Here is a 12101-nt window from a genome sequence, read left to right on the forward strand (position 1 = left end):
GGGGGGGGGGGGGGGGGGGGGGAGGAGAGGTGATCAAAGAGCAGGCCAATCAGTTCCTGTCAGAAACAGTTCCTGTTCCCATTACTATGGAGGCCACTTGGACACTGTACTGCCATAGGCTACCTCTGTGCAGGGGTTCCAGGCCATCTCCATGAGTGGGCCTTGGCTGGAGTATCAGTTTCAGAAAAGACCCCTGTGCCCAGACTTTTAGGATCTGTCACTGTCTTTGTGGAGTTACTGTCCTCTCCAGGTCTTACTATCTCCCACTTCTTTCATAAGATTCCCTGTACTCTGCCCAAAGTTTGGCTATGAGTCTCAACATTTGCCTCGATACCCTGCAGGGTAGAGCCTTTCAGAGGCCCTCTGTGGTAGGCTACTGTCCTGTTCCCTGTTTTCTCTCTCCTCTGATGTCCATCCTCTTTGCCTTCCTGAATGGGGATTGAGCATCTTAGCCAGAGTCCTCCTTCTTGATTAGCTTCCTTAGGTGTATATATTTTAGTATGTTTATCCTATATTATATGTCTAGTATCCACTTATAAGTGAGTATATACCCTGTGTGTCTTTCTGCTTCTGGGATACCTCACTCAGGATGATCTTTTCCAGTTCCCACCATTTACCTGTAAATTTCATGATTTCCTTGTTTTTTATCGCTGAGTAATATTCCATTGTGTAGATGTACCACAATTTCTGTATCCATTCCTCAACTGAGGGACATCTGGGCTGTTTCCAGCTTCTGGCTATTACAAATAAAGCTGCTACAAACATGGTTGAGCAGATGTCCTTGTTGTATACTTGAGAGTCTTTTGGATATATGCCTAGCCGTGGTATAGCTGGATATCTTGAGGAAGCGCAATTCCTAACTGTCTAAGAAAGTGCCAGATTGATTTCCAGAGTGGTTGTACAAGTTTACATTCCCACCAGCAGTGGAGGAGGGTTTCCCTTTCTCCACATCCTCTCCAGCATGTGTTGTCACATGAGTTATTCATCTTAGCCATTCTGATGGGTGTAAGGTGAAATCTCAGGATCGTTTTGATTTGCATTCCCCTGATGACTAAGGATGTTGAGGATTTCTTTAAGTGTTTCTCTGGTAATGGTTGGTTTTAATTGTCAGCTTGACTCAGTCTAAAATGACCTGGGAAGGGAGTCTCAGTGAGAGACTGTCTAGATCAGAGTGGCGTGTGAGTGTGTCTGCGAGATACTATCTTGATTGTACTAATTGATCTGGGAAGACCTAGCTTAAAAGTGGGCAGTGTATCATTCCCTTGGTTTGGGTCCTGAATTGTATAAAAGTAAAGGAAGTATTCATGCTTACTGCTTTTGACTGTGGATATAAGCAGGTGCTTCAAATTCCTGTCTTGAGCCCCCAACACTGATGGACTGTAACCTAGAATAGTTAGCCAAATAGACCCTTTCTTCCTTAAAGATGCTTTTGTCAGGATGTTTTATCATAGCAGCAGAACCAAAACTAGAAATAACAGTTTAACCTCCACCTTAACGTGTTCGTTCAGAGAATAAAAAACGGTACTAATTCTGTCCACATGGAAAACTTCTTTTGAAAAGTTAACACTTTGATGCGTGAAAAAGCTCTTTGAAAATTCTGCATCCCTATTCTGGTGTGCAGCAATCTCACTACAATCATAAAAAGAAATTTTAAATTGGAGGGAATATTTTTTTAAAACAATGAATGTATGTCATTGCTTTTCTATATTAATGTTTTTTTATTTTCTACATAATTTAAATACATAGTTGCCATCTTAACCAGTTTTAAGTATATAGTTTTTATGACATTAAATAACTCACATAGCTGTGTGACCATTACCACTACCCATCTCTGAATCATTCTCGTTTTCCACAAATGGAAATCTGCCCGTTAAATCCTAACTCCACAGCCCCTGGCAACCACCATTCTAGTATTGGTCTTTGAATTGGATTATACTTCATATAAGTGTAATCATGCACTGTTTGTTCTTTTGTGACAGGGTTACTTCACTTACTGCAGTGCTTTCTTTCAACTTATCAGTGCTTTAGCATGCATGGGTCAGAAATCTCCTTTTTAAAAATTCATTAGAAAAGCTTCCTGCAGCTGGATGTGGTGGCATACTCCTCTGATCTCAACACACAGGAGGTAGATTGAAGTCAAGACAAACCTGGTCTATGTTTGCCCTGAGAATGGGAAGGAGAGAGAGAAAGAGAGAAGGAAAAGGAGGAGAGGGAGAGAGAGAAGGAGGGAGGGAGAGAGAGAAAAGGAGGGAGGGAGAGAGAGAGGGAGAGAGGGAAAGAGAGGAAGAGGAGAAGTAGTAGAAGAAGAAGAAACTTAGGTATTACTGAGGATTGAGTCACACATGAGATGGGCACTGAGCTCTTGTCACAAGATCACTTTTCTTTTCATTACATAAAATATCCTATTTTATGTATGTTTTACATTTTGTTTATTCCTTCACTTATCATTGGACATTTGAATTGCATACATACTTTGGTGTTATGAAGATTATTGCTGTGAGCATAGGTGTATAAATATCTGTTTGAGTCCCTGTTATCACGTTTTATGAAGTGGACTCCCACAAGTAGGATTGCTGTATCATATAATTCTATGGGTGTTTTGTTTTGTTTTGTTTTGTTTTGTTTTGTTTTGTTTTGTTTTGTGGCAGGGTTTCTGTGTATAGTCTTGGCTGTCCTGGAAGTCACTCTGTAGATGAGGCTGGCCCCGAACTCAGAGATCCCCCTCCTTCTGCTGCCCAAGTGCTGGGATTAAAGGCGTGTGCCACCACCTCCCAGCAATAATTTTATGTTTAATACTTGAGGAAACTATACTTGTAAAACTAATGATCACTTGTGTATTTGAAACATCTCAGCAGTCACATTTGATGCTGTTGTGCACTGAGCCATGAGTCTTTTCTTTTTCTGAAAATGTTTTTCTAAGAAGCTTAAGACAATGAACAAGGAATATGGTTCCCAAGAAACAATTTTGAGGCTGCAAAGATTAAGTCATTATTACCTGTCAGCTAGTCTTTGCCTACTTAGTGTTTATTTTTTAAAAGCTTATGTCAGTTATTTTTAACTTAGTGCCTCATAAGTTCCAGCCACTTTCCTGCATGAAAGGGATTTAATGTTGACTAAATGAAGAAATGGCCCTTGTGGAATTTATAGGATAGTGCCTGTGACACTAGGAAGAAAAGAAATATATAGTAATATTTCAAGTGAAGAAAGGAATGTGAAGAAAAATAAATTGCAAAGGATAGGGTATGTATGATGGCATAGAGTGTTGTTTTACAGGAACGTTAGCCTTCTCTGAGGAGGTGACATTTTAGCAAAAACTTGAAAAGAGTATGAACCATAAGAAAACCATGTGGGAAAGTATTCCAGGCAAAGGGAATATGGTAGGAATAGTAAGTGCTCTTTTGGGAAACACCTTGGAAATCAAATGGTGTCTTAGCCAGTCTCCAGTCCCATATGAAGAGGCCAATAGATAAAAAGTAAATACATATAGAGCTAAACAGAGAATTCTCAATAGAAGTATATCAAGTGGCAGAGAAACACTTAAAGAAATGTTCAACAGCCTTAGTCATTAGGGAAATGCAAATCAAAACGATCCTGAGATTTCACCTTACACCCACCAGAATGGCTAAGATCAAAAACGCAAGTGACAACACATGCTGGAGAGGATGTGGAGAAAGGGGAACCCTCCTCCACTGCTGGTGGGAATGTAAACTTGTACAACCACTCTGGAAATCAATCTGGCACTTTCTTAGACAGTTAGGAATAGTGCTACCTCAGGATCTAGCTGTACCACTCCTAGGCATATATCCAAAATATGCTCAAGTATACATCAAGGACATTTGTTCAACCATGTTCATAGCAGCTTTATTCATAATAGCCAGAATCTGGAAACAACCCAGATGTCCCTCAATTAAGGAATGGATACAAAAATTGTGGTACATTTACACAGTGGAATACTACTCAGCAATTAAAAACAAGGAAATCATGAAATTTGCAGGTAAATGGTGGGAACTGGAAAAGATCATCCTGAATGAGGTATCCCAGAAGCAGAAAGACACACAGGGTATATACTCACTTATAAGTGGATATTACACATACAATATAGGATAAACATACTAAAATCTGTACACCTAAGGAAGCTAAGCAAGAAGGAGGACCCTGGGTAAGATGATCAATCCTCATTCAGAAAGGCAAATGGGATAGACATCGGAAGAGGGTGAAAACAAGGAACAAGACAGGAGTCTACTAAGCAGAGTATTAAAGCAGATTCTGAGACTCATAGCCAGACTTTGGGCAGAGTGAAGGGAATCTTATGAAAGAAGAGGGAGATAGAAAGACCTGGAGGGGACAGGAGCTCCACAATGAGAGTGACAGAACCAAAAAAATCTGGGTCAGGGGTCTTTTCTGAGACTGATATTCCAACCAAGGACCATGAATGGCAATAACCTAGAACCCCTGTACATATGTAGCCCATTGGCAGCTCAGTGTCCAAGTGAGTTTCCTAGTAATGGGAACAGGGGCTGTCTCTGACATGAACTCAGTGGCTGGCACTTTGATTACCTTCCCCTGAGGGGGGAGCAGCCTTACTAGGCCACAGAGAAAGACAATGCAACCAGTCCTGATGAGACCTGGTGATAGGCTAGGGTCAGATGGAAGGGGAGGAGGACCTCCCCTATCAGTGGACTGGGGAAGGGGCATGGGAAGAGGGAGGACATAGTTGGGAGGGGATGAGGGAGAAGACTTCAGCTGGGATACAAAGTGAATAAATTATAATAAATAAATAAAAATTAAAAATAAATGTATGCTAACTAAAGACAAGTATTGTGAGTGTGAGGTGCTACAAGGTATGTTCTTTGCCCTGGGTGTTATTTCTTGGCATATGCATATACGTAGTACACTCAAAGAAAGGCATACTGTCTTCTCTTCAGAGGAGACAGAAGTAAGACAACTAATCGACATAATCAAGGTGCCAAAAAGTGATCTCTCAAAACCTTATCTGATAAAATACTTTAATAGCCAATATAACTTACTGATTTTGAACATGACAATAATGCAGGCACATGTAGGTCCATGACAGTGTTTCACTGGGTCCTGGGCAAAAATTCAGTTGTGTTAAAAATGGCTTTGAGGTTCTAGAAATGGGTATGATTGCAGCTTATACTCTTATGTATATTTTTAAAATATTATTTATAAATAAATATTCAATCAAAATAAATGTTATCCTGTGAGAATGCTTTGTTAAATGTTTACATTTAGAAGTTGAAACATTAATATTGGGAACCTTCAATTTTTTTGAGACAAGATCTCCCTTCATAGCTCAGGCTGGTCTTGACCTCACAGGTTTCTGGCCTTGCTCTCCACCTGACCTGGGGATTATAGGTATCTGCCACCATGCTTAGCTTCCCACTGTATTTGCTATAACAACTAGTTAGCACAAGAACAGTGAGGATGAGGAAAACTTAAAGATACTTCAGATAATCCTGATGAGGTTAAGAATTTTATCTAACAGGGTGGGAGAGGTGGTCCAGTGGATAAGAGCACTTACTGCTCTTGCAGAAGACTTGCATTCAGTCCCAGTGGTAGTTGCTGTGGTAGCTTATAACCATCCTTAACTTGGCTTCCAGGAGATTCAGTACCCTCTTCTGACTTTTTTGGCCATCAGGCATGCATATGGTGCACATATATTTACATAGGCAAGAGACTCATACATAAAAGTAAGTAAACTTAAAAAAAAAATAGAATTTTATGTTTTCCACCACTTACTTTTCCTAAGAGGCCTTGTTGGTGTCTTTGCAAGAAGCTCCTTTATACCTAAAGTTTCACGAAAATGGATCATCCTCAAACCCATTATTACTATACACAAGATTTATTCTAACTGCAGGCTTCAGAGGAAAAAGACTGAATCTTCATTTGTCATGTCAGACATTCTGTAAATAACAGGTGCTCTGGTGCAGAGCTCATGATCCTGGAATGGCCATTATTAAGCCTATGTAAAGAATTTGCAATTCCTTTTCACTGGAAATTTAAGTAATAGCCTCCCACCCCATGCTTATTTGGACTTCTTAGCCTCAATATATGAGTAAACTGTTGGTAAATGTGAGCTTACATTAGGTAAAACATAATAGTAGAGGGGTGCAAGAAAAGTTAACCTCAGGCTGTTTGTTCTCAAGGGTGGGGTTTCTTTCTGTTTCGAGAGCTTTATTTCTAGGTGGTCTGGAAGTATGAGATTTGGCCTTGGGGGAATATTCATTCTTGGATTGGTCAGATCTGAGTTACGGGTGTTCTGCATCGTTTATCCCCTTTTACCCTTAAGCATCTTGGATTAAGTTGACAGGTGTGAATTTTTGCTGTAGTTTTCTTTTTGTGTTTCAGTGTGAATTGCTTTTCATGTTCATATTTACACTGTATTTCGATGGTTCTATTCCTAATAGCCAGAGTAAGAAAAAAAAATAGGTTTAAAATTCAGTCTGCTGGGCATGGTGGCGTGCAGAGGCAGAGGCAGAGGCAGGTGGATCTCTGTGTTCACGGCCAGCCTGGTCTACAAAGCAGATTCCAGGACAGCCAGAGCTACACAGAGAAACTCTGTCTCAAAAGAAAAAAACAAACAAATAGATGGAGTGAGGGAGAGATGGATGGATGTCTATCCAAGTGCTCCCCTTTTTTTCTCCATAGACTAGCATTTAATATAGAAATACGCCTCTACTTCCATCCTCATTTCCCAAGTCAGTGCTTCCCTTCAGAAGCCCTATTTCAGCCTTCTTATTTTATAGGTGCAGAAACTAAGGTCCATCAAAGTTGAGAGTAACTTGTCTCATGTCTATGATAATCAGTGACAGAATACAGCCCTGATAACTGTAAGCATCAGTTGTTCTGGCTTCTGCTAAAATCGGTAAAGAATTTTTTTATAGCTGCAATCAGCATTTTTTTTTTTCCAGGCTGCTTTTTGAAGTTTGTTTCTTTGATGCTCTGTAGGGCAATAGGACTTCTTTAGATCACGCTAAATACTTCCTTCTCACAGTACACCATAACACTGTGAAGGAACTGAATAGTTGTAAGGTAAAGAAACCTCTGGCTTTCTTTAACCCTGCGTTTTCCAAATTTGAGGGAAACTTTGGAAAATGTTAACTTAGATTTTGTTTGGTGGATGTGGATAGTTGTTAATTCTGTGTGAGTTTTCCCACCCAGCTGCCATGTTTAACAGTTAGCACCTTTTGATTGAGATAGATCATGTTGGTTAACATAGGGCCCTCTCCAACTGGTGAGTTTAGAAAGGGAACTTAACTGGCTTTCTAGGCTTGCAACATCCATCTTCTGGGCCTCCCCAGCACTGTAAGCTTTCTCTTTCCTTTCCTGTTACATCATCCAAAAATTCAGTTATTACCCTATTGGCTGTGGAAGGTAGTCAAGGCTTGCCTGGATAAAAAAACAATTATTTCTCATTTGCAGAATCTAAAGCCAGCAAAATAGATTGAGAAATAAGTAATACTATATTGTGTGCCATTTGGGGGTAGGTTGTTGATTACTTGAAAACTAAGGAAATTCTTCCTTGTGAATTTTAAGAATAATTATGGCTTTAGTGATAAAACTGCAAATCCAGGGTTACCCCGAGGATGTAGCAGTGCTGTAGGACACAGGGTAGATTTCAGGTTATAGCTGATCCCAAGTCATTTACTGTTTATTTCCAAGGCTTGTTTCAGTTTTGTATTAGAGCTCCTATAGGAGATAATGAGTTCATCTTTAAGGAGGAAGGGTTCTAGATGAGGAACTTTACCAACAGAGACCTTGTTCCTGAATTTCAAAGGTATATCATTTTGGCTTCAAGGTCATCCTTGCTGTCTTCCTTCTTAGGGAAGGGGTAAAATGGTCATTCGTCTTTAGTTCAGCCTGTGACTTCCTTTAGTACCTGCTATATGCCCATTATCCTAATGTCATTCATTTACTTACTTTTCTATTCTTTATTTTTGAGGCAGGGTTTCTATATATTCTCTAGTCTGGTCTCAGTTCCTGTACTTACATGGGATCCTCCTGTCTCAGCTTCTCATCTCAAGTAGCTGGGACCAGGGGTACCCACCACAGAGCCCAGCAGGGTTAATGTCTTGAGCAAAACATGTAAGATTTTCAGATGAAGAGAATTCATGTGTTACAGCAAAAGTAGTGAACTGTGTTCACTTCCACTGACACAAGTCTCATTTTTCCTGTTTCAGAATACTTCATGCCTTCAGCTTGCTGTGTTGTGTTAGTAGAATTTGCTCAGTAGTTAGTAGAAGTTAAATATATATATATATATATATACACGTATGTATATGTATGTATATATATACGTGTATATATATATATATACACACACACACACACACACACACACACACACACACACACATATATCCAACATAGAACTTCAGGAATAAGGAAAGGAAGCAAGAAGAAACTTCAGTGTGGAGAAATACTATGTCATTGCACTTGTAGGAACACTGACCCATCATTCTCATGTCCACATTTGCTTCACATTCAAAGATGGTCTTTCAACGTTTTTGGTCTTGCCATGTATTTTGATAGCCTGTATGTTGCATGATGTTTTTATTGTAGACATAATTTCTTAGCTGATCTGGAGGTCACTATTTAGACCAGGCTGATCTATCTGCCTCAGCCTCCTAACTACTTTGATTAAAAGCATGCATCACCATACCCAGCTTTAAATCTTAATCTAAATCTTGAATGAGCGGGAAGAGTAAGATTAGACCTATAAATGAGGATACAAGTTTGGTTTATAGGACCCTATTTCAACTCAGTATAATTAAAAATGCCTAGTATATGGAGGCTGGAGAAGTGATCATTCAGCAGTTAGGAACATGCACAATTCTTCCAGAAGACTTGAGTTTGAGTCCCATCACCCATGTCAGGTAGCTCACAACCTCCCGGAACTATGGCGCCTGGGGATCCAATGCTTCCGACCTCCGCAGGCACCTGCACTCACTGCATATAGTCACACATACACAATTAAAAATAATAAAAATAATTTGTCGAAAATGGGTCAAATCTTTAAGCTTCTGTGAAGCTTAACCTGAAAACTTAAGATTTCATAGACTTTAATGATATTTTTAAAAGAACAATGTAAATTTTATTTTATTTTTTGTTGTTTCAGTTGCTGTGCTAGAGATCTAATCCAGGGCTTTGTGCACATAGACAAGTTACCACTGAATGTCACCAACCATCAAACTTTAGAAAACATTTGATTTATTCATGTATTTTAAAATGGACTGTGTTGGAAGAATTTACTTTGTAAACCCCATTCAATGTTTAAAAAATATTATATTAAACATTTTAGCATCTTGTCTTTGTAGTTCTTACAAAATGGATGAGTTGTGTCAAAGAGTGTCCATGTATGTCTAACCACATATCCTGTGTGTTAAAGTAAACTTCAGAATTGCAGTGTTCTCATTTTTTCACAGTTCTGTAGATATGGAGAAGCTGTACATATAGAAGCATATAGTTTGGAGTTACTTCTGCTTTACCTAGAATCTGTGTCTAGTTAGAAAATCCCCTTAAACTGAACACTGGAACTAGATATCCATGCACACATATATGTATATGGAAATGTTTGTTCATGTACGAACATGTACATAAAAGATCAAGGGAAAACACATTTTTTTTTGTTATTGTTTTTTTGTTTGGTTTTTTGCCCCCATTCATGAGACAGGGTCTTATCTGCCCAGATGGGCTGGCCTAAAACCTGAAATTCTCCCTGCCTTCAACTCTAAGATTGTAGACATGTGCCACTATACACAGCTAATAGTGATTTTTTTTCTTAAATGTGAATTTCTAAGTTTATACTTATAAAAGTTTATACTAATGAAAGTGTGTGTATGTTTTTCTATTTTATTGTTAAACATTTCATTCTTTATTCCGAGTTTAGATTACTTGTTAGCACATTTATCCTAACAATTGCAATAATTTAAAATTTTCTTTTCTTTTCTTAAACCATTACCTTTTTAGTCAGAGAAGTCATGTATATCTAAATGGTATACAGAATTAGAAGTATTGTACTTACCTTGTTCTCTATCTTAGTTTTTCTACCTTTCAGCTCTGAGAATTAATTTCTTAGTTCAGAATTTAATATGTAACCATTAAAAACTATGTGTTGTTGCAACTGATCTGTATATGTTAGAGTTACAGTGTTAGATAATAAAATACTTTGTTTTTATTTTGGGGTTTGTGGGAAAGCTAGACTAAAACATTTGGTAATGCAGGCCTATTATCCTAGCTACTTGGGAGGCAGAGGCAGGAGGATGGCAAGATCAAGGGCAGCTTGGACGACTTAGCCATACTGTGTCTCGAAATTTAAAAAAAGGTGGTATTTGGATATGAATTATCTATATGTATAAGATCCTCAAAATTAAGGAAAAAAAGCAAACAATTTGGCTTTTCCTTTGTCTTACTGTATTTAAACAGAATAAGTAACTTACAAATGCCAGGAGCTAATCATCTGCTTTTCTTTACTCCTGTTGTGTAAAGTACCTGACTATACAGATTAAAGATAAACTCAAGCAGTTTTACCTTAGAACAGAAACATGAGGGACCAGTCACTTCAGCGTCTGCTCTTTGCAGATACTGATCGCAACCTCTTCCATATAGGTTATGTAGATTGTTAGTTTATGATGCTGGTTATTGACTCCTGACTCATTGCTTTAGTACAAATACTTTTCCTTTGTCTTAAAATCCTCTTATAACTATATAAGTATGATGCTTTTGCTTATCATCTTAAAAAGCACATATTGTTACACTTAAATTTGAAGGTGACACAGATTCATAGTTCAAACTTAGATTTCTTTACATTAACAAAAGTATGTATGAACTTGACAGTATATTATTTGCAAAAAAATGCAGTTTGAAGTAGCCTTTTTTTAAAAAAAATATAAACTGTGTGGTTTAAGATACATTTGAAACTATAAATATTTATTTTTGTTTCCATCAAGAAATGGACGAAAAGAGGCTGCTGGATCCAGGGTTGAAAGTTTGTAAAGGCCTGTGGGATTACACTCTGAAGAACCAGCAGATGGAATGCCGGAGTGACTGAAGAAAATGGGTGCTAATGCATCTACCTATCCTCATTCATGTTCCCCAAGGGTAGGGGGAAATTCACAGGCCCAGCAGACTTTCATAGGTAACTTTACATTTCTTTAGTTTTATTTTCTGTTGTAACACAATAGAATTGTGTTAATAGTTATCTTTGTAGGTGAAAAGAATGCTGAGCCATGAAAAAATTACCACAGGCAGTGATTCTGTAGATCCCATGTCCTCAGCCCAGTGCTCATCTGCCCGTTTAAACACAGCCTTAGTGTGGTTGAAGAGGAAAACATTTAAAAAATCATATACAATATTCTTAATTTTCAGTTGCCTCTTGTTTCCTAAAAGTCCATGACTGAGGCCTTGATACAGTCCTTGGTTGCTAGAAAACCAAAGGTATTTTTAAAATTCAGACAAATACTTGTTTCTGTTTTTTCCTCTTCACTTTTATTAAAAATGGTTACAGAACATTTTATTAGGTGTGTGTTTGTGTGTGGTGTGTGTGCACATTTACTTGCTTCTGTGTACATAGGGACATCAGGTATCTTTCTCAATCACACTCCACTTCTTTGACTTCTAAGATTTTTTCTTTTTATGTGTAGGTGTCTGTGCCTGAATGTGTGTTTGTGTGACAGGTGCCTGCAGAGTTCACAAAAAGATGTTGGTTCCTCTGGAACTGGAATTACAGGTGGGCATGAGCTGCCTGATGTGGGGCCTGGTAACCCAACCCAGGACCTCCATAAGAACAGTGGTTCTTTAACCACTGAGCCGTATCTCTAGCCACTTTACCTACTTTTTAAGATGGGTCTGTCACTCAACCCGGAGCTCATGTTTTAGCTACACTGATTGACCAGTTATCCCCTAGGATCTGCATGTCTCCAGCTTCCCAACACTGTGCCAATTCTGTCCAGCTTTTATGCTGATGGTTGGGTATCTGAACTTAGGTCTTCATGCTTGCAGCCATCTTCCTTCCCCTCTTCCCCAAGCAGACACAGATACCCCCCACACACACTTTCTCTCTCTCTCTCTCTCTCTCTCTC

The 12101-nt window shown here is 38.7% G+C and overlaps 1 protein-coding gene across 1 annotated transcript in view; it reads left to right on the forward strand.

Moving 5' to 3' along the window:
- Btbd7 (BTB domain containing 7) overlaps positions 1-12101 on the forward strand; it is an 88509-nt gene that overhangs the window by 22931 nt on the left and 53477 nt on the right. The window contains exon 2 of the mRNA XM_055593013.1: positions 10971-11158. Coding sequence (XP_055448988.1) covers positions 11077-11158 — 82 coding nt within the window. The 5' untranslated portion in view covers positions 10971-11076. The remainder of the gene's footprint in view (positions 1-10970; positions 11159-12101) is intronic.

Source organism: Psammomys obesus, unplaced genomic scaffold (assembly GCF_907164565.1).
Source record: "Psammomys obesus unplaced genomic scaffold, mPsaObe1.curated_primary_1811, whole genome shotgun sequence".
NCBI lineage: Eukaryota > Metazoa > Chordata > Mammalia > Rodentia > Muridae > Psammomys > Psammomys obesus.